This window comes from Fusarium oxysporum, chromosome 7 (genome assembly GCF_000149955.1).
Source record: "Fusarium oxysporum f. sp. lycopersici 4287 chromosome 7, whole genome shotgun sequence".
NCBI lineage: Eukaryota > Fungi > Ascomycota > Sordariomycetes > Hypocreales > Nectriaceae > Fusarium > Fusarium oxysporum.
In genome coordinates, this window is record NC_030992.1 from 935,570 (window position 1) to 959,193 (window position 23,624).

At 48.2% G+C, this 23,624-nt stretch overlaps 8 protein-coding genes across 16 annotated transcripts; 3 read left to right on the forward strand and 5 right to left on the reverse strand.

The window, feature by feature from the left end:
* Positions 1-1,344: 1,344 nt before the first annotated feature.
* Positions 1,345-3,278, forward strand: FOXG_05006 (uncharacterized protein; the record flags this gene model as incomplete). Its single annotated transcript, XM_018383068.1, has 3 exons — positions 1,345-1,609; positions 1,655-2,141; positions 2,188-3,278. 3 exons carry the CDS (start codon positions 1,345-1,347, stop codon positions 3,257-3,259), a joined length of 1,824 nt encoding a protein of 607 aa, XP_018239934.1. The 3' UTR covers positions 3,260-3,278.
* Positions 3,279-3,350: 72 nt separating this feature from the next.
* FOXG_05007 (AAT family amino acid transporter) lies at positions 3,351-5,551 on the reverse strand. Of its 2 annotated transcripts, XM_018383069.1 has the most exons (6): positions 5,483-5,551; positions 4,966-5,351; positions 4,522-4,913; positions 4,369-4,474; positions 3,962-4,321; positions 3,351-3,912 (listed from the first exon to the last, which is right to left on the reverse strand). In XM_018383069.1, exons 1-6 carry the CDS (start codon positions 5,534-5,536, stop codon positions 3,507-3,509), a joined length of 1,704 nt encoding a protein of 567 aa, XP_018239935.1. In that variant the 5' UTR covers positions 5,537-5,551; the 3' UTR covers positions 3,351-3,506. The 2 variants fall into 2 exon arrangements, with proteins under 2 accessions (XP_018239935.1, XP_018239936.1); XM_018383070.1 differs by lacking the exon at positions 5,483-5,551 and having other exon boundaries at positions 4,966-5,450.
* A 1,442-nt stretch (positions 5,552-6,993) lies between these two features.
* FOXG_05008 (uncharacterized protein) lies at positions 6,994-8,573 on the forward strand. Of its 2 annotated transcripts, XM_018383072.1 has the most exons (3): positions 7,018-7,917; positions 7,964-8,330; positions 8,386-8,573. In XM_018383072.1, exons 1-2 carry the CDS (start codon positions 7,338-7,340, stop codon positions 8,278-8,280), a joined length of 897 nt encoding a protein of 298 aa, XP_018239938.1. In that variant the 5' UTR covers positions 7,018-7,337; the 3' UTR covers positions 8,281-8,330; positions 8,386-8,573. The 2 variants fall into 2 exon arrangements, with proteins under 2 accessions (XP_018239937.1, XP_018239938.1); XM_018383071.1 differs by having other exon boundaries at positions 6,994-7,917; positions 7,964-8,573.
* On the reverse strand, positions 8,425-11,290 carry FOXG_05009 (adenosinetriphosphatase). Its single transcript, XM_018383073.1, has one exon. The coding sequence runs from the start codon at positions 11,203-11,205 to the stop codon at positions 8,569-8,571; it is 2,637 nt and encodes an 878-aa protein (XP_018239939.1). The 5' UTR covers positions 11,206-11,290; the 3' UTR covers positions 8,425-8,568.
* Positions 11,291-12,147: 857 nt separating this feature from the next.
* On the forward strand, positions 12,148-14,150 carry FOXG_05010 (uncharacterized protein). Its single transcript, XM_018383074.1, has 3 exons — positions 12,148-12,444; positions 12,497-12,585; positions 12,638-14,150. The coding sequence occupies exons 1-3, from the start codon at positions 12,367-12,369 to the stop codon at positions 13,713-13,715; spliced, it is 1,245 nt and encodes a 414-aa protein (XP_018239940.1). The 5' UTR covers positions 12,148-12,366; the 3' UTR covers positions 13,716-14,150.
* A 663-nt stretch (positions 14,151-14,813) lies between these two features.
* On the reverse strand, positions 14,814-19,706 carry FOXG_05011 (uncharacterized protein). 5 transcript variants are annotated; one of them, XM_018383079.1, is made up of 4 exons: positions 16,538-19,706; positions 16,110-16,487; positions 15,738-16,057; positions 14,814-15,625 (listed from the first exon to the last, which is right to left on the reverse strand). In XM_018383079.1, the coding sequence occupies exons 1-2, from the start codon at positions 18,325-18,327 to the stop codon at positions 16,475-16,477; spliced, it is 1,803 nt and encodes a 600-aa protein (XP_018239945.1). In that variant the 5' UTR covers positions 18,328-19,706; the 3' UTR covers positions 14,814-15,625; positions 15,738-16,057; positions 16,110-16,474. The 5 variants fall into 5 exon arrangements, with proteins under 5 accessions (XP_018239945.1, XP_018239944.1, XP_018239943.1 ...); XM_018383078.1 differs by having other exon boundaries at positions 15,692-16,057; XM_018383077.1 differs by having other exon boundaries at positions 16,110-19,706.
* Positions 19,707-19,979: 273 nt separating this feature from the next.
* FOXG_05012 (uncharacterized protein) lies at positions 19,980-22,649 on the reverse strand. Of its 3 annotated transcripts, XM_018383080.1 has the most exons (3): positions 21,512-22,649; positions 20,875-21,462; positions 19,980-20,828 (listed from the first exon to the last, which is right to left on the reverse strand). In XM_018383080.1, the coding sequence occupies exons 1-3, from the start codon at positions 21,597-21,599 to the stop codon at positions 20,374-20,376; spliced, it is 1,131 nt and encodes a 376-aa protein (XP_018239946.1). In that variant the 5' UTR covers positions 21,600-22,649; the 3' UTR covers positions 19,980-20,373. The 3 variants fall into 3 exon arrangements, with proteins under 3 accessions (XP_018239946.1, XP_018239947.1, XP_018239948.1); XM_018383081.1 differs by having other exon boundaries at positions 20,875-22,649; XM_018383082.1 differs by having other exon boundaries at positions 20,021-21,462.
* Positions 22,650-23,458: 809 nt separating this feature from the next.
* FOXG_18966 (uncharacterized protein) lies at positions 23,459-23,623 on the reverse strand (the record flags this gene model as incomplete). Its single annotated transcript, XM_018399117.1, has 1 exon — positions 23,459-23,623. The coding sequence occupies one exon, from the start codon at positions 23,621-23,623 to the stop codon at positions 23,459-23,461; it is 165 nt and encodes a 54-aa protein (XP_018239949.1).
* Position 23,624: the final 1 nt, after the last annotated feature.

Consider the following 23,624-nt stretch of genomic DNA (forward strand, 5'->3'; position numbering starts at 1 on the left):
TAATCAAGATCGAAGTCAACGTCTTATTCAGCCGGTTCTGTGGGGTAAACACATTGAGGATCAGATCTGGGCTTGTAGTTCGGACGCATATGATAGTCTAAGCCTGACAAGGGGATGACTGTGCAACCACCTGATCCGATAAAGAAGCTTTTACGCATTGATGACCAGTAGTAAGCTGTGCATATAAGGCTGGTTTGTGTGCCAATGGGTGACTGAGATGGACAGGAGGGTCAGCTCTAAGGCTATTCTGGCATATCTAGAAATTTACTATACTATGACATGCATGTGTGATTACTCTGAGCTGATATCACCACTAGCAAAGAACGCAGAAGCCATGTCTCATGTCTAAATCATCTTCGACAAAATAAAGTCTCACGGACATTGGAGGTAATGAAGTCTCGTTCTTATCCGAGACAAACCCTGGACAACGTGCTATATCCTTCTGCATTCTGGAGAGTTCAAAACAAGTCATCGAAATCTTGTAATTGGAGGCCATATAACTTTGATCAGTTTTATCCTGTCCCTTATAAGCATTCGGCCAATCACTTAGTAATGCTGAAGCTAGCCTCTCAAAACAACCTTACGGATTGGTTGTTGATCAAGACCAAGTTATTTGTAGATGCTGACAGCCAAGCTTATTAGTAGCCAAATCAAGGCCTCATAACATGTCAGCTCTACCAAAGTATCGGTGAACTATTTCAAGCTCAACGAACAGCCTCCACACTCAATCACCATTTCTATCGAATTGGTCGTAACAATTTGATGCAACAGAATTGGAGCAGGAACGCACTTTGTGAGTCTCATTGAAGCCGTAGTGTCAAGAACTGTCTTATACAGCATCATATGAACCAACATCGAGAAATTGACGGCAATCAAACCCGCTTATCTCAGCCAACGTACATCGCATGCTGTCCAACCATATCTTGACAGATTTTCTAGACTCATCCCAAGTTCTGGACCTAGCGCTGACAGAATTTGCTAAAATATGCTTATTCCGGTGCCAACTCCGTGGTATGCCACTGAGCTGAGAGTGTCCGCCTTGGTGTGGCCCCCAATCTTATACGATTCCAGTAGAGTCAACAATTGATTCTGTTGATTGGTTTGAATCGTGGTATTAGGGGAATCAAAATGTAACTTCGTGGCGCAGATGGTCTTGTCATGTAAGATGATGTTGTTGTAGTGTGTATTCACCGTCGGATGGATGTTGTAAGAATAGGAAGTCTCCGAATACAGTATATTACGGCGTCGGAATCCGAGTACCTTCATCACGATGAAGACATAAACTTGGAAATCTATCCTTTCGTATCATTAACTGAGCGCAGGTTCTGCCTCGGTACTTGCAAGATGTACTTCTCACTCTCTTCTCTCATATTTCTCCCCTTACTCCTCCAATCGTTCATCACATCAGTATCAGCGACATACTGGAACAACACCAAGAAGTTTGACCTTACTATAACATGGGAGAATTACGCTCCAGATGGCTTCTCACGAAAGATGCTGCTCGTAAATGGGCAGTCTCCTGGACCTGTGCTTGAGATCAACCAGGATGATTTGGTGGTAGTGAAAGTCCACAATCAGTCCCCAGAAGAACTCACTATTCATTACCATGGTATGTCTCTCTTGTAACATAAGCTTGGAGGTACTGACAAGCTAGGACTGGAAATGAAAGGCACACCATGGACTGACGGTGTTCCCGGCGTTACACAACACCCCATTAAACCAGGATGCAGCTTCACTTACAAGTTCCACGCCACACAATATGGAAGTTTCTGGTATCACTCTCATCATCGGGGCCAAATAGAAGATGGTCTTTACGGAGCTATCATAATTCACCCACGACCCCACGAGCCGAACCCGTTTCACTTGATCTCCGACGATAAAGAGACTCTGCGTGAGATCGCGAAAGCGACGAAACATGTCAAGCCAGTTGTTATTTCTGATTTTGTGCACCTAACTTCTACGGAGAAGTGGGATATGACTGTAGCAGCTGGAATTGAAGATTCATGCTATGATTCGATCCTCTTTAATGGCAAGGGAAGAGTCGAGTGTCTGCCAAAGGATGTCGTGGAAGCCAATCTCAACGAGATTCAGAAGAGCTACCTTGAGTTGGTACCAGGCGGGGCTGAGTTCACTGACAAAGCGTAAGTCTCCAAGACAAATTCTACTGTCGATTACTGACATTCACAGCTGCCTTCCTGCGTCTGCTCTTAATGCCATCGCCGGTGGTCTAGGCAACGAAGAAGCTCTCCTCCCAGGAACATTCTCCGGCTGCAAAGAAACAGAAGGCCAAATCGAAGTCATCAGAGTCTCTAATAAACACCACTCTTCCTCAAAATGGGTCGCTTTCGACATAGTTGCTGCAGTCAACTTTGTCAACGGCGTCTTCTCCATCGATGGTCACGATGTGTGGGTATACGCCATGGACGGCTCTTACATCCAACCTCAGAAAGTCCAAGCCATTGCCGCCACAAACGGAGATCGATATTCCATTCTTGTCAAGATTGAAAAGTCTGGAGAGTTCAAGATGAGGTTCAATTCGAATAGTGCGCCGCAGATCATTACTGGCCATGCCATTCTCTCCGTTGAGGGCTTCGGTTACGCACAAGAGGTTGAACCGTGGATCAACCTCGTGGGTATCCCTGTGTCAAAGGATGTCGTGGTTTTTAACCAGATGGTGGCATTTCCTTATCCCCCAGTGTCAATTTCGCCAACTGCTGATGTCACCTTTAATCTAAGCATGGAGATCAGAGGTGCTTCGTATCTCTGGGCTTTGAACAGCACAGGTCTTATGTCAAAGGATCTCGACGAGCAGCGACCTACACTCTTCAACCCACAGCCTTATGTTCACAACAACGTCACTATTTCAACAAAATTGGGACAATGGGTAGATCTTGTCTTCGTGGCAGCGATGTTTCCCCAACCTCCGCATCCCATCCACAAGCACGGTTCAAAGATGTACATGCTAGGCACAGGAACTGGTCCTTTCAGGTGGAGTTCTGTTGAAGAAGCTGCGAAAGAGATTCCCGACCAATTCAATCTGATTAATCCGCCGCGGAGAGATGCGTTTCTTTCGGCGCCGGCGGATAAGGAGCCGAGTTGGGTTGTAGTTCGATATCATGCTGCTGATCCTGGACCCTGGTTGTTGCACTGTCATATCAACAATCATATGGTTGGGGGCATGATGATGGTTATTCAGGATGGTGTTGATGCTTGGCCGGAAGTTCCTGAGGAGTACGCTGAGGGTGGTGATGGAGAGTGAAGTATTTGTGATTGAGCGCATGGAGCAAGCTTTTGACTTCTCATCGAGACTAGGTCTCACCGTTTAACTATTGATTTGTTAATAAACATATTTCGCATATAATTAATTAGAGCTGAGATCGCGATGATCACGCTCATGCACTAATGCAGGTCTATAAATCGCCAGATTGAAGAGTGATCAAGAAGTTCATCAAATTGCAATGCATCATGGTATCCTAACAAATAATTGCAAATCATATCCCGCTATCTTAAAACAACCAAGTAACCACATTCTTAACCTTCGTCTTCCACCCTGTCTCCTCCGTAACCTTCTCCTCAATCGTATGAACATCCGTCTCAAGATCCATCTCGCTCAACCCCACGAACCTTGTCTTCTTGACAAGCTTCCACACCACAAACATGAGCAGCATGACGGGTAGCTCGATGTAAAAGCTGACAAAACTGACACCATCAAATTTGGGACTGAAACAACTCCAGCCTTGAACGAGAACGAGGAAGCTGTTGAGAATGACGCAGATCCAGGGTCCGTAGGGGTAGGTCCAGTTCTTGAAGGGTAGAAGATGGGTTTTGCCTTGTAGTGCGAGGGCTTGGCGGAAGCGGATTGATGTGATGCCGATGGAGATCCAGCTGAGTTGGTTCGACACACCGACGATACTGGAGATGTTAGCTATAATTGAGAATCACATGTAGGTGATTGACTTACTTCTGAAGCCAATTCCACAAATCTCCTGCTCCAATGAAACTCGAACCAAAGCAGAGACCAGCCACAAATCCTGTCACTAGGACAGCAACCCAAGGTACTCTGTTCCTGTTGAGTTTCCCAAGGACCTTGGGCGCATGACCCTCGATGGCAAGAGTGTACATCAATCTCACGCCAGCGAACAGTGCATGGTTGCCGGCGGAGAGAACACTGGTGAGAATAACGGCGTTGATGACACTTCCGGCAGCTTTGGCGCCCGTCATCTCAAAAACGATGGTGAAAGGAGATGTGCGAGTCTCCTTGGAGTTGAGATCGGGGTAGTTGTAAGGGACGTTGAGACCGATGAGAAGAATTGAGAGAAGGCTGGTTTTGTTAGTGAGATGAGTGAGAGTGAGTTGAGTGAGACGTACTAGAAGAGAATGATACGCCAAAAGACGTTCTTGACGACCTTGGGGAGGTTTCTCGTAGGATCCTTAGTCTCGCCAGCCGTGATGGCAATACTCTCAGTTCCACCATCTACACCCGTCAGTTTCATTCCAAACGAGATCCCCACCACAACTTACAAGCAAAAGAAGCAGTGACAAAAACAGAGGCAAAGCCACCAATACCTCCAACAAAAGGCGCACCAGGGATATGCCAATATTTCCCACCGATATACTCTCCCGTCTCATTTCCACCGCAATTAACAACGATTCCCATGACGATGAAAACAACAATGGTGATGACTTTTAGCAGACTGAGCCAGTACTCTAGTTCACCATATGCTTTGACGGAAATAATGTTGACGCCGATGAGTACAACCCAGAAAATCAGACTGAGGGCCCAGCCGGGGAAGTTGTCGGTCCAGTATTGAAGAACGAGCTGAAGAGCGACGAGATCTGAAGCTGTGGATACAGCGTCGTTGAACCAATAATTCCAAGTGAGAGCGAAGCCAAAAGCATCATCAACAAAACGTCTACCTCATTAGCAATAATCCCGCCTGCAAGTATCTTACTAAGATAACTCACCCTGCAAAAGTACAAAAACTTCCAGCAACGGGTATAAACGCCGCCATCTCTCCCAGAGCCAACATAGTCGTAAACACAATAGCACCCACGATAGCATAGGCGATCAATATCGACGCTGGCCCACCCGTGGCAAGGGACTTTCCAGTGCCGAGAAACAGACCTGTCCCGATCGTGCCGCCAATAGCAATCATCTGCACCTGGCGCGCTGAGAGCGAGCGCTGCAGCAGATCCTGTTGCGTGGGTCGCGGGACATCGCTGTGCGGTAGATTCTCGACGTCATCGTCAGGAGATTTGCGATGTTCTTTTTCTGGCGGGAACTCCATTGTGAATGTTGCCCTAATCACAGTTGTGAAAGATGAGTGAAGACATGTATGTAAACTTGGAATCTATAGAGATATAAGTTTCATCTCCTGGATAGATGTACTTGGATTCGAGATCCGCAAAAAACGAGGCACGAGGAATTGCGTGCTCAGAGGCAAATCCACTCTCTAATGTCAAAAGAGTTGTAGTTACGTACAAGCAAAGTGTATTTGGGTGGTATTTCACTACTATCCCTTCCTTGATGAACCATGTCGATGGGATCTTCAGAGTGACAAACTTGAACCCGCTAAGGGAAGGTCGCTAAGTTTGGATCTAGCTAAGCACTAAAATTCTGTGGTAACGTCGCATGAACCCACATCGTAGCTGAATTCAGCCTGTTGATAGGAAGACCTGTTCTCAAACCGGTAGGTAATAACAATATACGATATCTATCTACAGTATATGCTCTTGACTTCTTCTCGAATATTTCTACATATTCTCAAGCTCATGTCTGAGATATCGCTGAACGGAAATACGGATATCAAATCACAAGTAGCCCACCAAAAAGTCACTACGGCGATTTAGAGGGTCACTCTCGGCTCCGTCATGCCGGCGGTTTATACACAAGTTGGGTTACCTCGCCGATTTGCCAGAAAATCTCTGCTTATTGTCTGAAGGATTCCAACCCCATGGTTTAGTGGTATTTTCAAAGCAACCAACATCATCTTACATCTGACATCGTCTATATAAACTTCAATGTCGCAATTCTTTTCTCAATGGCAACACTGCCCATGTCGACCTCTTGAACATATTGTAGGTTGAGAAGACGTTGCAGAGCCTCTCGTGATGTTCGGCATCCGGATGGGTCGAGTCTAGTCTAGTCTGGCCAAGCCGGGAATTAACATCTGAGCCAAGAATCGCCAAGATCTCTTTTTTCGCTTTCGTCCTCTTCCAGAAGCTTGCTTGGGTTAATAAGCAGAAAGCAGCTCCGAGATCACGCAACTTATTCCCGTGTGATTGCCTCTCTATCACTCCATGACTCTGCCTCTATCGCCACTTAGTGACCCTCTCACTTATCAATGCTTTTTTTGTTGTTGTAATCAACACTGAAGATGTCACCTCACAGATCATCATCACCGCTCTCACGGGTTTGCCCATAGACTTTTTACTCGCATAAACAACATTTTTCTACAGACTGCTCATCTGCATCAACTTCCTTTCCACATAGCGAGATCTTGGATAGATTGAACTTATTATGGTCCTTTGCTTGGGCTAGACTTGTTTACTTTCTCTTATACCTAATCTCTACATGACTTTGTATGGTCAACTGGGTATGCCAAGGCTCGGACACCTCAAAGTCCTAGAGGACTAGCACATAATACAAAAACAATTTTTTGTCTTGTGCGATACAAGCTAGACTGAAACATCTGCTCGACTGAAAATGCGCCAAGAATGGTTGATTATATTCAGTCAATGCGCGTCTTTTGATGCGATGTGTTCTTACAGTTCATAGCTAGGCTGCATTCTAGCTCATCAACATATGACCCCGAGAATCTGCCTTGTATGACTCTAGAGCCAAGCAATGGCCACATATCCGTATTTCAACGGACCTAGCCGTAGCGATCCGTCAAATGGGTCTTTGAAATTTTTGGCCTTGGCTGACCCGGTTGATCTCGTCGGTTGTCACAGGCTACAGGCTTCCAAATTACTTACACTGTGATCCTTCAAGGCTACCAAATTAACATCACAACCCGACCAAGTATCACCATCACCAATCTGTCCTCAATTCAGTAGTCTAGCATTACCTTGTATTAGCCAGTACTCTGCCTTAACTTATAGTGAAAGCCTAACTGTCACTGGCGTAGGACTTGGGGTGGCTGGATCTCCACACAGCCACTCCCTCCCATCCCAGCTCACAGGCAGCAACACCAACAGTAAAACCACCAATATCTTGTCATAAAACTGGCCTTTTTAGAAAGATCTACTTAATAGGCGTCAATATTCCTCTTCTCAGAGTAGCATTTATTTTATTTCTCATACTCTCAAGATACCCCTGTTGCAGTGCTTATAAAATGTTATCCAACCTCGCCTCAAAACTAGGCCTCACCTCCAAACCTGCATCTCAATCCTTCCTCAAACCACGCGACCCTTCCAAAAACATGCTCACCAAAGTGGACTACACATCAAACGACATTCCCATCCCTGATTTTTTCCTCTCTTCTCCGCCTGAAAAACCAATAACGACTCATCCCATCGACTTTGCAAACTCTCCTCTTCCTCAGTACGATGGCCACACCGCTATCGTGCTGGACAATGTCCTCTCACCAGAAGAATGCAAAGAGCTTCTCTCCCTAGCTGAAGCGTCGGTTCCAAGGCCTGATGAGAGTGCGCCGGCTTGGAAACCTGCTTTGATAAGCGCTGGTCCTGGATGGGAGGCTCCGGCACCGGGGTATAGGGAGAGTGATAGGATTATATGGAATCAGCAGACTGTTGTTGATCGCCTATGGGAGCGCTGCATGCTTTCTGAAGGGTTGCGGGAGCTTTTGGCTGTGGTGCCGCCGCAGCCTTATATGAAAGGTGGGAAATGGGTGTTTAGTCGGTTCAACGAGAGGATGAGGTTCTTGAAGTATTCACCAGGACAGTTCTTCAAACGTAAGTGTAACCACCTGCCTTCTTGTTCATAGCTAACATATTCCAGCCCACTGTGACGGTCCTTTCTACTATACTGAAGGCCCAGGCAAAGAGTTTGAGACTTTCTACACTGTTCATCTTTACCTCAATGACTCTGTTGAGAATGATCCAGCATCGGAACTTGAAGGTGGTGCAACTTCATTCCTTGCCAGGAAGGGAGAGAAGAGAGTTGACGTGAACCCCAAAACTGGAAGTGTTCTCATCTTCCAACACAGGGGGCTTTTCCATGAAGGAGCAACGGTGCATAAGGGGATCAAATACACCATGAGAACAGACATTCTCTACGAGTGGGTGCCTGATAAGGAAACGGAAGAGGCCAACTAAAGGAGGCAAGAAACCTAAGGACCTTTATCCTAAGTAATGAAAAGATTGAGGTGAGTTTAGGAGATTTAGGATCTTGATCCTAAGTAACAGATATATTTGTTAAAGTTTAGGAAAACTCGAGACCTTTATCCTAAGCAATGGGAATACTTAGGTAAATGTAGTAAATTTAGTGCAAGTGAAGAGGGCTTTTGACTAATTATTCATTACTCGGGATGAAAATCCTAAGCTTTCATAAATGCTACCTAAACTTGTAAATTATATGACCAGAATGTACCGCCGTAATAACTATTAACGTTGCCTTTGTTTTGGCATCTTCTTCTCCTCCATCTCCTCAATATCCTTCTTTTTGTGAAAATGTGGTGCTAACTCTGTTAGCCACCTTGGCTCGATCGGCATAACACTACGCATATATTCCTTGGTCGTCTGCACAAGCTCAAAATAGACCACCATTTTCTCCGGCGGGTCGACGGACATCAGAACGCTGCTGGGGTGGATCCACACAGATGTATTGTTTTTGACTGTTCTGTAACCATCACCGCTCTTCTGCAGTCGTGCAGCGTTGGGGAAGAAGCCTGATGTGATGGCTCGTTTAATAGGGCGAAGGTTGGTGGCACCACACGTAGAGGGGGCAACTTCGACCCTTTCGCATAGCTTTTCCAGTTGATCGCGAACATCGCGTGCCCTTGTGAGAGAACGTTGTTGAAGGAAATTCTCCTTCGCCCAGATGGGGGAGAAGTCGCTGTCAACCCATTGGTTCCAAATATTGAGGAGCGTTATATGATCACCACCGTCCTTAATTGTGAATCGGTTTCGGGCGCTATCTGCGTGGATTTTCTTGTCCTTGGGTCGGAAGAACAGCGCGGAGGCTTCGCCAAGCATCGAAACGATAGATAGGACCTCCTCGACGCAGCCCTCCTTGTCGGCAGCTAACACCGCCTTGGCCAGCATAGGGTCTGTAGGAAATTCGGCCATTTGGCGGCCAATCTTGGTCAACTCTCCGCGATGGTTCAACGCTTGCAAAGCGAATAACTGGTTCAGCGCGCCAATAAGAGCTTCTGTTGGCGGGGGATCCATGAACTCGAAGTCGAGGAGTTCGTTAATGCCCAGGGACTTCAGTTGAAGCACAACACCGTTCAGGTTTGTTCGCTGGATTTCTGGTGTAGTTGATTCGTCCATTTCGTTCATGTATGCAAACTTTGTATATAGACGGAAACACTTTCCTGGGCCAACACGACCGGCTCGACCACTTCGCTGGTTCGCGGAAGCTCTTGAGCAGGGAACAACAACGAGGTTCGACATGCCGGTGGCGGGATTGTAGACATTTTCCTTCACATAGCCTGGATCAATAACATAGACAATGCCGTCAATGGTCAAACTGGTTTCGGCAATGTTGGTAGCCAGCACTACCTTTCGGGCCCCATCTGGTGTTGGTTCGAAGATCTTGGATTGTAGTTCTGAGGGTAGATTTGCGTAAATTGGGCAGATGACAAGTTCCTTAATGCGGTTGCCGAGCTTTTTCGCTGTCTGGGCAATTTCAAGCTCAGCGGCTTCAATTTCGTCTTGTCCAGTCAAGAAAATTAGAATATCACCCTTGGGTTGGGTTGTATGAATCTGGAATGTTGTCGTGATGGCCGCAGCCAGGTAATTTGCTTCGGGAGCGGGTGTGTAGTAAATATCGACTGGATAACGTCGGCCGGGAATATTGAAGATAGGTGCATCGTCGAAATACTGTGCGAACCTCTCGGCGTTCATGGTAGCTGACGAAATCAGCAGCTTCAAATCAGGTCGCGATCTCGAGAGATCCTTGATTAATGACAAAAGGATATCGGTATGTACTGTGCGTTCGTGGGCTTCGTCAATCATCAGCGCCGAATAGCCTGAGAGCTCTGGGTCTGTCATGAATTCTCGTAATAACATTCCATCAGTCATGTACTTGAGGATAGTCTTGTCGCTGGTGCAGTCTTCGAATCGAATCGTATATCCAACCTCGTTGCCGACTTTGACGCCTACTTCGTCGGCCACACGAGCTGCTACGCTCATGGCGGCCACTCGCCGAGGTTGTGTACATCCTACTTTCATGCCATTTTTGGTATAACCCGCCTCGTGAAGATATTGTGGTAGCTGGGTCGTCTTTCCACTACCAGTCTCTCCCACGATGACGAGAACCTGATACTGCTCCAGTGCAGCGAGGAATTCATCTCGGTATTGGTAAATGGGCAAGCTTTTTCGCGTCTCTTGTATTGATAGGGCCTTCTTCTCAGCTGCGTCGATTTGCGCCTCGAGGAATTGTTGTTCCTTGGTCAGTTTTCGACCGTCGCCAGGCATTCGCGCATCCAGATTCCACTGAATATACTGCGAATCATCCATAACAAGATCGTAATCGTCATTCTCTCTTTCGGCGCGCTGGATTTGCGCTTTTGCCTTTGTCGCCTGTTCCCGTTCCCATTCTTCATGCTCAGTAACGAATTTCTCGCGCCCGAACTGGTCTTTTTCAACGTGTCGCTTATAGAGTGCCTCTTCTTTCTTCTTGCGATCGAGTCGTCCCTTCTCGGTGATGTAGTCCTCGGGCATGTAGTATCCATCTCGATGGTCGTCAATATTGAGTCGTTCTTCGGCCAGGCGCAGGATCTCTCTGTTCTTGGCAAATTCGGCCTTCTCCTTCTCCGAGAGTCGCACGCCGCTCCTCAATTCATCCGTCTCCTCTGCAACCTGCTTTCGCAGGAGAGCAAGTCGTTCGGCCTCTCTTTTCTTGAGGTATTCTTGTCGCGATCGTTCTCGAATATCAGGTAGCGCCGCCTTATTCCGTGCAGCAGTATCTTCGGTCTTCCTTTTTTTCGAGGGTTGCTTCGAGGACTGCTTCGATGACTCCCCCTTCTCCTCTCCCGCCTCCTCCATCGGGAGAAAAGCATAGCGTTTGGCGCTCATGATGTGTTTGTTGTCGAGTTGAAGTGGAAATAGGTGGGTCTGGTGAGCTTTAGAGGAAGCAGGTCACGTGACTCATCAGAGCTTGAATCACTGTCAAAGACAGGATGGAAGGGGGTCTTAACTTGTATACATGTAGATATTTATTAAGTTTGGTTGCCTTGTTAGGTGCCTACGATATAATTGACGTGTCTTGCTAGCTGGGGCTGTGACTGGTAATAACAGTGTAGTCTAAAGGTCCTTTTTGCAGCTTAGGCACTCGATCCTAAAGGATAAAAGATTTAGGTAAATTATCAAGAACTTATGATGCCTTTTGAAGAGTTTATTTTGGCATTCTATATGAAGCTCTCGAGGGTTCCTGCTTCTTGAGGGGAGTCATGTATCTACGTAGACCTTGCTACCATGAATGCTTTAAGCAAAAGTTATTCCCTGTTTGTCCCCGGGCTAGTGGGGTGGCCAAAGACTAAAGATCTCTGTCACCAAGGGTCGAGTCTCGCACTTTCACTGGTTGGAAGCAACAGGCAGCGAGCGAGGTCGATGGTGAGGCATCAAAATCCGGTGTCCCTATAAACATTAGGATAGATTTAGGACTCAGTTCATGAGTAACTTATTTGAATTTAGGTATCGCTGTCAAACTGGGAGTTTGCAGCCAGCCAAAAGGTTTTACCAAGTACTGGACAGACAGGGGCGAGTTTCTCAAGCTTACAAAGCCATGCTGGAAACTTTGACAGGTGAGTTATAGACCCATCACGGGATGATGCTCCTTGATCTCCATAAGTGAATGGCTCTTCTGAGTAAACTGTACCGTGAGGCTAAAGAGCTGGGTGTGACATTATACTTGACAACGGAGAAAGCATAATCCGACAGTTAGCCAAGCCTCACGACCAGTCATATACTCTCGATAAGCGGCCACTTGGCAGGGGTTTACTGATAAACTTGCTACTGTCCCAAAAAGTGTAGCACTTGATAACACGCTGGTGTTTCGAGGTTCAGGCGACTTTCTTTGTCCGTTCTCTATCGAGTCAACTCACCCTCCTTTTCCCTCGCAACACCTCGAGGTCTGTCCTTCTTTACCACTCAGGTCGGCAGGTTGCTTATATAAAGTCTCTTTCCATTTTTTTTCTTTTTCTTTTTCTTTTTTATATCTGCAGGAAGAGAGACAAGATGTTATTCCATACAGCGGCCCTCGTGGTCCTTCTAGCTCTGGTCCAGCTAGCTGTATGCGCCCAAGACTATTACAAGGTACAACAATTCCCATATGCCCATAAACATGCAGATTCTAACAGTTGTGCAGGTTCTCGGTGTAGACAGGCAAGCAGGGAAGAAGGAATTGAAGCAAGCATATCGTCAATTGTCGAAGAAGTTCCATCCAGACAAGAATCCGTATGCCCCTCCATCCACCCTCTGCTTGATTTCTAATACTGACCTCTTCCAGTGGCGACGATACAGCACACGATAAGTTCGTCGAAGTTTCCGAAGCCTACGATGTCTTGAGCGATGAGGAAATGCGCAAAGTCTACGACCAATACGGCCACGAGGGTGTTCAACAGCGCCGCCAAGGAGGAGGTGGTGGTGGTGGTCATGATCCCTTCGATCTCTTCAGCCGCTTTTTCGGTGGTCACGGCCACTTCGGACGAGCATCTAGCGAACCCCGAGGACACAATGTCGAAGTCCGTGTCGAAATCTCCCTCCGCGACTTTTATAACGGCGCCACCACCGAGTTCTCCTGGCAGAAGCAACACATCTGTGAAGCTTGCGAAGGCACTGGAAGCGCAGATGGACAAGTTGATACCTGTCATACTTGTGGCGGCCATGGTGTACGCATCGTGAAGCGCCAGCTCGCTCCTGGAATGTTTCAGCAGTTTCAGCAAAGATGCGATGCTTGTGGCGGTAGGGGCAAGAACATCAAGCACAAGTGCAAGGTCTGCCAGGGTGAACGGGTTGAGAGGAAGGCGACGACTGTTCAACTCAACGTCCAGCGTGGAGCTGCTCGCGACTCCCGCGTTGTCTACGAGAACGAAGCTGATGAGAGTCCTGATTGGGTCCCTGGCGACTTGTTGGTGACATTATCTGAGAGGGCTCCATCATATGACAATAATCCCGATAAGGCGGATGGCGCATTCTTCCGTCGCAAGGGTAATGATCTGTACTGGACCGAGGTTCTCTCTCTCCGGGAAGCCTGGATGGGCGGCTGGACTCGCAACCTCACTCATCTTGATAACCACGTCGTGCGGTTAAGTCGACCCCGCGGTAAGGTCATCCAGCCCGGCCATGTCGAGACTGTGGCTGGAGAGGGTATGCCCATCTGGCACGAGGATGGCGACAGCGTGTACCACAAGACCGAATTCGGAAACCTATACGTCGAGTACGCAGTCGTCCTGCCCGATCAGATGGACTCCAACATGGAAAGCGATTTCTGGAGCCTCTGGGAGAAGTGGCGACTCAAGAGCGGCGTCGATCTACATAAAGACAGCGGACGACCAGAGCCAGCGCACACTAGAGACGAGTTATAATGAGTAAAAGGTGATCGGCGTCGAGGATGAGGAGTTAGTTGTATGATTTATAAGAAGGGGGCTATATATATTAGTGTCGATACGAAAGGATACCAATGGCATGTTTCAGAATATTATAGACGTTATGGAAATGTGTTTTAAAGTATCGGTTACAAGATGCTTAAGGGTCTGTTGGGGTAAGATCCAGGAACCGGAACAAAACCTCCAGTAACTGACGGTGGTAATGACGTGCCCCACAGAATGTAACATCGACTTACAAGGAAACACCCAGAACAATCCAACAATCTCACAAAAGTCAGAACCTCATATCATACAATCACATACCGAAAAGAACCAATCCTCCAATCAACTATATCTTGAAGCTTAAGCGAAACTTCTACAACATCCTTGTTCTAACTAATGTGGCTTAGACCTCTCCATAAATGAAGCCATCACAGCCTAACAGCAGCGCCCATCAGATAACTATATAAATCTCAATGCAATCAATCACATCTCGCCTTTTTCTTCTTTTTCCCCTCTTTCCCTTTCCCTTTTTTCCTTCTTCTCTCCTTGACAATCATGACAGTGACCACTCCTTAGAACATGTCAAGTTCAGACTCAACCACCACCACAAACACTCCTGCAGACAGCACCCCCAGCACGTCGACTCCAGACGTGATAGAAGTTCCCCGCTCAGACCTTGTCACTGTTAAAGACACGGACTATCACACGGACAAGTATCTTATTCTCTGCGGGAAATGTGGCGGCGTCTTGAACGTCGCTAAATACAGCTGCATGTGCGAGCATGGTTCTGATGTTGCTCGCGCTGCTTGATTGGTTTATAATATTTCCATGTCTGCCAAAGACAGTCACAAGAAGCGAGATGCATATGCATACGATACTCTCAAAACAAGATGCCTGTCTCATCAATCATTCGTCCCAGTTCGAGCGAGGTAATACAAAGGATCGAGCTTCAGCTCTCCAACAAACTCCACTCTAAATAATACATCAAAAACTCACACTTCAGTCACAAGCAATACTTAATCAACATTGCTATTCAGCTGCAGTGCGGCTCCGTTATCACGTCTTCTTATAAATCATCACCTTTCGCAAGGCATATAGAGGGTTACAATTTGGAAAGGTTAGCGACAAACAAAACATAGACGGAATGGGGACATCATATAAAAGGACATCAAACCGTGTTTCTCTATATCGGCCGTAATGTATAATAGTCATATCATATCATAAAGCTCAACTGGAAAAGCAGACCATTAATCATATCCACCCAATGAAATCATTCCCAAAATCACAGTCGTCAAGTCGTTAATCTCGGTGTCTCCTTCTGCGTCTTCTTCTTTCGTGACCCCCGTCTTCAATAGCCTCTCGTTGCTCTGGTTCTTGTAGTCCTCCAAGAATGTTTCCAATTATACCAAGCCATCCGCCTTTACCTTCAAGTGCTCCAGTGACACCACGAACGAGCTGATCCACGGCTTGGCTGTCTGTTCCAGCTACTTGCCAAGCACCTTTGATGTCCCAATCATCCCGATGTCTGGGTTTATACTGAAAATCACCTTGTCTGCGTGTCCAACCACGGCTCCTACTCGATCGTCCATCCAGGGGCCTACCCTGTCTGTCAAATCGGTCAGGTAGTTCTTCGACAGACTCATCCGAGCTGGAGTCATCATCTCGATGACGGCGTCTCTGTCCAAAGTAGTCATCCATTTCCATAGCAGGAGGAGTAGACTTCGAACGTGGCCTTGCAGGTACAAGACCTTGAAGTAGGTCATGAGCCTCCTGCTCCTGTCTCTCCTTTTCTTCTTTGGCTGCTGTTTCCTCACGGTGTCGCCTCATTGTCATAGAGCTCTTCGGTGACAAAGGGCCAAACACTACCGACTTGGCCGGTTGGCCCTCATCAGACGAGTCTAGACTATCTGTTGTAGAGTCAGCTCCCGTTTCTTCTCCTGTGCCAACAACCCTCCCAGCACGGTCGGACGCACCCTCATCAAGGCCTCTTGAGCCAAGGTTGTGGACAGGATTACTCACATTGTCAGGCGCTCTTGGACCGCCAGCCGGTGGAGGCCCCGGAGGTCCAGGAGGGGGCGGTGGTGGCCCAGGAGGTCCTGGCGGTGGGTAGTTGGCGGGTCCTGTCGAAAGTCCTCGAGGAGGTCCAGGAGGTGGGGGAGGGTAGCCCGTGTAGTCTTGAGGAACGTACGGCTGGAAGTCAGAAGAACGATCCGGAATATTGGTGTAAGGGTTTCCAGGTGGAGGAGTAGGATCCATAGGATAAGGTGGGAAGCCAGCGCCACCAGAAGCCATGGGTGGTGAGCGTGAGCGAGGGCGACGATCATCATAGTCGTCAAATCCTATTTCATAGTGGTCAGTCAACACAGTCACGGTCACTCAAGGACTGCTCACGTTTCCCGGAACGACTTCGGGATCGGGATCGCGAAGGAGATCTGGTAGCTCGACCACGACGGTCTCGCTCATCTTCTCGCTCGCGTTCTCGTTCAAGTTCGAGTCGTCGTTCCCTAGAGCGCTGCTCTCTCTTCTCCCTGTCCTTCTTATCCTTGTATTCCTTGATACCAAGGTCTGCAGCTCCTGCGGCTGCGGCGGCCCCGAGTCGGCTTCTGCTGCGTTTACGGTTATTGTCGGATCCTGCAGACGACGCGGATCGACTACGGTCGCGTCGTCTACGGCGTCGACGTCTTGCCTCCGCTTCGGATTCGTAGCCTCGCGACGTTGAGGCTAGCGGTTGCGTCGCGAGGGGATCGGTGCCGTATTCAACTACGGGGCCTAGCTCAGGATCAGTCCCGCGCTCTGAACGAATGGATCTGGCCTTGGACCTGCTCCTGCTCCGGCTTCTCGAGGGGCCTCGGCGGTAGTACTCATCATCGCTGCTACTGTCACTGCCATCCTTCTTTTCCTTGCGCTTCTTCCAAACGTGGTGCGCAGCCTTGGCTGCGACAGCTGCACCAGCAATCTCGGCACCGCGGCGAAGTCTAGACTTGCTGCGGCTCCTTGATCGGCTGCGGCTGCGCGAGCTGCTTGACCTACTACTGCTGCGGCCTCGAGATGACTTGGACCTATTGCGAATGTGCTTGGCAATACCTGCAGCAGCAACAGTTCCCAGAGCTGCCTTGGCTGCCGTCGACAAACTACGACGACGGCTGCCACGGCTAGTGCTCTTTGTCGTCGTGGTTTTTCGAATGATGGATCGCGAACGAGAGCGCGAGTAGTCATCAGAGTAATAACCACGACGACGGCTTCTGCCTCGAATCGCCTCCTCCTTTTCAATCTTATTGGACTGGTAGTATTTAGCGGCACCAGCAGCAGCTAGAGCAACAGCAGCGATTCCGAGACCCTGTTTTAGTCGAGAGGAGCGGTCGGGAGACTCATCGTCGCCATGCCAGCGATCGCCATAAGCGCTACGAGCTCGGCGCAAAGCCTCAGTGCCAAGAGCGCCAAGAGCAGCTCCAGCAATGACCTTGCGGCCGCGGTTTTCGGGCAGTTCACCGTAGCTGTCGCGGCGACTGTTGAGAAGAGCTGTGACACCCGCACCCGCGAGAGCGCCCTCGGCCAGGTGTCGCTTGTGGTGGGGACTTTCGCTGCCCTCGCGGCGACGAATAACCTTGCGTCGGACGTAATAATCATCGTCATCGCTGTGATAGCCGTGGTCACGACGTCTGCGGTCATATCGCTCAATGGCGTAGTCACGGTCTCCACGGGAGTCGCGGTGCTCGTGGCGATAGTAGTACTCCTCCTCCGAAGGACGATGTCGGTGCTCGTGTCGGTGCTCCCGATGCTCCCTCCTGACTACAACCTGTTGTCTTTCAGGCTCTCTCTCGCGAATGACAACTACACCAGGCTGCTGTTGCTGGCGAGGAGAAACGATGACTGGAGCCGGGGGAGGAGCTTCTTGAACAATGATCTTTTGGGGTTCAGGCGCGCGCTGTCGAATGATTACGGGAGCTGGAGGAGGCGGTGGGTCGTAAGGGGTGTAGTATTCCGTCTCCTTGCGGTATCGCTCAACGTCGCATCCATGGGTGTCGTCGATATGTTCCTCAACACGCTTCTCAACGCGGTATTCGCCGTTATCTCGGCGTTCAGTCCTGACCATTTGGTTCTCAACCTTGACATCATCGTCGAACAAAGCGTCAAAGCGAGATCGTCGGTCCCAGTCACGCTCAACTTCCTTGGTCTCTACGAAAGCTGGCGCACGAGATCGATCTCCAACCTGAGAAGGCGCAGGCATTGGCATAGGCGGGGGCGGAGGAGGATAAGTCTCTCGTTCAGTCTCCTTTTCGTAAACGTAGCTTCGGGGAGCCGTGTCTCGACCACGGTCCTCGTGAAAACTAGCATGAGAGGGAGCTCCTTCAAAGGCAGAGCGAGGGCGATCCGGGACGAAAGAGCGTCGGTCGTGTTCAGCTAAGTCGCCAGAGGAGCGACCATAGCGGGAGAAATGGGAACGTCCATCATCAAATTCGGAACCTCGTTCGAAGCGATCAGACCTGCTTGGTGCGACCTTGTATCGTCTGATTGTGGTTTTGCGATAGCGCTCGTCGTCTGAAGAGCCATCGTCTCGCTCCCAGTCCCTCTCACGATAGACGCGAGACTCTCTGTAGACGTCACCCATCGCGGGGTGTCACAGGTGGGGTATAGGGCTGTGCAATAAAGTTATGAGGATCCAAAAGAGGGAATTTCGTAAAAAATGGAAGTAAATCCAAAGGTTTAGTATAGAAAACGCCTAACGAGAAATCAACAGCGAAATCTAGCTTTGTTGTTTGTATGTTTGTATGAGGAAGAAGGGGACGGGAGAGAAGTGGTCTGGTGGAGGGGGAAAAGCTGGGAAGTAACCAAGATGAGCTATGACGGAACCTGCTGGGAGAAGAAAGGAACTGGGTACCCGGAATGAATGGCTGGGCTTTGATTCTGATTCATCCAGGCGCAGTTAGCGTGGGCATGGGCATGGACATCAGTGCCCAGTTCCAGAGTGTGAGTGTGCGTGGAGCCCTTAAACTTCAGTGGACGGCTTTTCTGACAGGGGTTGGGAAAGAAAGCCTGCTGTGGCTATGATGGAAGATGATGCTGCTTGTGCAGTAGAGCATGGCACGGGATTGGGCGAGATATCGTGATGGGTGGCAGAAGGTCTCTTGTTCTGCCCGGCTGATGCTGGGCGTTCTGAGACCGAAGCCAATCAGGCCTTTAGTAGAGTCAACTTCAATGCAACCTCAGATAGAATCTGTAGTCTTGGGGAGAAGAGAATGGTTCTTTTCTGGGTTATCTCGGGCAGTTTCTTGAATGTTGAAAGGCTCGACTGTCAGGGATCATTTATGCCCGAAATACGATTCGAAGATCCACAGACGATATCAAGAATATCGAGTCCATCCAGTCCAGTCGAGTTGGGCACAGAGCCTCACCAAACGCATTTACTCAAAATGCAAACAAGCATCCAATATCTAGTACCCAATAGTCGTCGAATATACTCTTTGTCCCGTCTCTTTCAACCCTTGTTACACCAAACGGTTCATGTAAATGCCCGTCTCGAGTTAAACAGACCCAGGCCTATCCCGCCTTGTCTCTCGTCTCAATTAAAACCCCAACAAACTTGAAAAGTCAAAAGACAAAGACCAAACTCGCATGGGGTTACCCTCCATCTCGGGATCTAAGGAGCACCCCTCAAACCAAGGCCCAGTTCTTCATCGACAGGGACATTTCCTAGAACTCGAGGAATGAAAAGAATGAGGCGACGAAGCTTTCCATTTCCTTACCTAGAGACTGGACGTGCCGAACCGTGAACCTTGGTCAATCTCGTGCGAATCAATATGCTTGAGCATGCATCATCATGAACACGTCCAGGTCTCCACTCGGACTGCTGTCGCTGTTGTCGTCATAGGCTTTTAATGGAAGAACCCCACCTCTTAAAACCCTTGACCCATCAACGATCAACATCTTGGTTCTTATTCTTACCAGCGGAGTCACCTCACCTCAGCCAAGGTCCATCCCATTATTAACAGTAATAAAAAAAAACCATAAAAAACAAATCATCAGGAGAGACATTTCCAGAGTCATCAGGCTCCGCTTTTCAAGGTCAATTGATTACGCGGTCTCTTGAGGGTTTGAGTCACCAGACTCTCTTTCACAAGACCACATGCACAATCAGATGCTGACAGCCTTATTCCACGCACTACCATCGTCGAGAAGGGTCTCCGTCTGATGGGCTTTTCCGTAGTTCCGTGGTGTTCTCATGACTGGAATGTTCCATGCTTCTGCCTTTTCCCATATCAGCATGGCGGCGTTTTCAACACGACAGTCTTATGAGATCGGGCAAAAGCACTTTAACTCCAGGGATGGAGAATACAAGGATTGGTTCTCTGTTGTAGAGAAGAGGCGTTTGGTTTTGCGCTCTTTTAAGCCACATTCAATAATGCATCCTTGCTTCGAGCAGACGAATTATCACCGAGTGCTTTACAGGGTAGTCAAACTGAACATCTTGGCCAATTCACAAACATTGGCTACTGGTTTATGCAAATCTGTTATCAATTCTCTTATGCTAAACCCGAATTCCCATGTTTTAACCTAAACTCCATAATCAGTTGTATATAACCCCAAGCCATAACTCCTTCTGCTTGGCTCTGTATCAGCGCTGTATGCTACATGCTTGTATTCCTTATCCATCCATCTACTGATCAAAGCCCTCCTTGGTTCCCAAAACACCAACACCACCGTTACTGCGTCGTCGTCGACCGATCACATCGTGGATCCAATCGCTGATTGTGAAACCCCAGTGTCCAGCAACGAGAACACCACTCATGATGTTGATGACCTTGACCAACAGGCTAATGATGCCGTCGCGGCTCTCGTGAACGGTCAACAGGATTGGCTCGATATCGTACTTGAAGAAAATACCAGGGATATATCGCTCGTCCACCGCCTTACTCTGCTCGGTAACGGCATATTGGTTGGTAAGGATGGACTTTGAGTTGACGCTATACACAGTAGGCACAACAGAGAGGTAGTATTGAAACTTGTGGAAGTTGTCGGGAGCTGTGTTGACGGTGCCGTCGAGAGGGTTGACCAGCGACGGGTAGAATGGGCCGTATGAAAGCTCCGAAATGATGTGCGAGAAGTTGAACTCTGTGACTGGTTAGCACACGATATGGACTACAATTCGCGAACTTACTGCTGTGGTCGAGATGCTCGCCATTACCCCGATAACCATGGCCTCGCGCAGTGATATGGAAATCACCCTGCACCTTGTTCAAGTCCAAACTTCCATAGATACGACAGCTGTCGGCATTGCCCCTGAACTTGGGTGTCTTTGCCCACTTGGCCCTCTTCTTGCCAAGCGCAACAATATCGTGAACGTGCTCCTCGCCGAAACCCTCATCTTCATATCCCAACTCGTTATATCCAGAGCCAGTGTTGACGCGGCCTTGGCTATCCCGCCCGAGCTTGTGCATGCCCTTGTTGTCGACCCATTGACTCCAGAGTGTCCTATCAGCCTTGAGACGCTTAGCAGCTAGGATATGATCGCCAGACGCATCCTGGACATTAACATGGATATCGTCGCAGTTCATCTTCACCACGATGTCCATGTTGATCTGAAGCTCTCGCGAAACACCAGCCTCGACTTCGAAGTTGTGAGACTCTGCGCCGCGCCACCAGCGACCGAGTTCGCCCCAGATGAGGACAAGTGAGATGATAGACACGGCAACTGTCCATTTTCCACCTCCCGATGTTCGTTGGATGTATTGCGGCTTCGATTTGGCTGTCAAAAGTTAGCGCGAACATAAAGCCAGCAGCAATGAGAGACATACGAAATGCATCGAAAGCGCTGACCAAGCTTCCCTCCTTAGGACCAAACCTGTCCTCGTCATAATCTGACTTTTCCATTCCGTTCATCATTGTTGCAAAAGTCTTCTAGTCCCGCTAGCTCGAATATATACAATGAAAGCTGTTTCGATGTTGTGACGTCGCGAAATCGGTCCCGTCGCAAATTATGGTCGAGAGCCACTTGATCAACAGCAAATGCGCAAAGGTATTTGAGCCTATTGCCGCATGCCTCGGTGAAATAACGGTCGAAGGACTGGAAACCAATTGGAACCGGTTTCAGTGGTCTTGAGGGATTCGTTCGAGAGTCGACCGGGAATTTGTTGGTGAACGAAATTGGGAATTCTCGATGTCGTCGCTTCGTTGCGCTGACAGCCGCAATCAGAAAGGACAGCTATCTGTAACTAAACTCATCCCCTGAAGCAGCGTCGTCAGGGTCCAGTCGCTGATTGGTGGGCAAGGCCAAGATGGGATAAAGTGTCGCCGAACCGAGCTTGTTCCTGAACCAATGTCGGCTTTAAAGCGGATTTACTCGAGTAGCGGTTCCACTACAAGCACAAATGGCGACACCACTGCGTCTATTCGAAGCCTCCTCGCTTGAGATCGTCAGTTCTCATGATAACATATGATACTAGTGATCACCTATCATGAGGCTGGTAGAAGATAGCTTTGAGACATCAGCTAGGATAACGGCTGCACCGAGCATCATGATAGACCGCACCTGGATTTCGTGAATTCACGTATGAAATTTCAAACGAACAAACCAGATATTAGCCCGGGACTCATACTCGAGAATTGATATTTTCTTCGAAGTTACCATAAGATTGTGTCTAAACTACTTTGGATTAGGGGCATGGTGGCTGTTCCGGTTGAACAGATATTTCTCTTGTCAATGCTTGTCACGCATTATTGCTATGGCCGGAACGGAGACCAGTCCTTGAACTTGGCATGAATTGACTTCAAATAATACTGGCATTTATTTACTTCAAGATGATTCAACTGCAGATATCGTGCAACATGTGGGAGTGTCTATCGAAGGTACGTTTTCGGACGACGGGCTCATGATATGCCAATCAGAGGAAGTGTAAGTCGTACCAAATTGGCCTTCGAATTAATGGAGCCAGCTGTCATAGTTAATTAATTCTTGGGTATTTTAAAGAACATATTGTGAGACTGCATGCAGCTCAATCATAGGCAAATACTGGACAGAGTCACAACTCACAAGCGCTTACACAATGACTATCTTCCTCAGTCATTTGTAAAAAGAAAGGCCTTACTTGAAACTGTAAGAAGTTATCAGTTTAACAGGGAATATCTAATATCTCGGAATAAAGCTCATATTTATGCTGTACTTCGTAAGAAATTGCTCAAAGGTTGGACGGCACTGTCTTGACTCTTGTGAGTATTTGGAATAGTTTAGACATACTCGAAGATTCGAATATTCAAATACAACACTGATCCTGTTTGAGGAATATTGATCATTTAATTGTCCCATTTACGACAAAACTTATAAAGTGCAGAGGAATAATTTGATAGAGATTTCAGGGGCAAAAACGCCGTAATGGTTTGTCACGACCATCATGTGTATCAATGCAAAGAGGTAAAGCATTCCAAGAAGCATCACTAACATAAACCTACTCGGTCCGACTGTATCTCGACAAAGTCGATCATCTCAGCACTGTTGAATGAATACTGGGTCCATCATCCATTTTCTGGGGGATTTTCAAGGGCAGAGTTGGTTCGGACCAATTCCCCACCATCTCGATCCTCCGAGATAAAGTAAATGGAGAATATGGAGAAGCAAATGGGTCGAGCGTTGGTGTGCATGGATGTCGATTGTTTAAATCAATCTCACATGTTTAGATATCTATGGTTTCAACTGTAATTGAAGCCTGTTAAACCCGATCAACGGGAATACGAATCACGTGCTCTCCCTACCTGTAGTCAATCATCTCGGCGCCGAGACGGGAGACCACGCGAACGACAACGGGACAAGGTAAACTTGGCATCTGGGCATCTTGGCATACCAGACCCTGGGTCGCGAATCGGTAAAGTGTGCCGATAAGCGCCTTGGCATTGAACAAAGATATCGACGACATG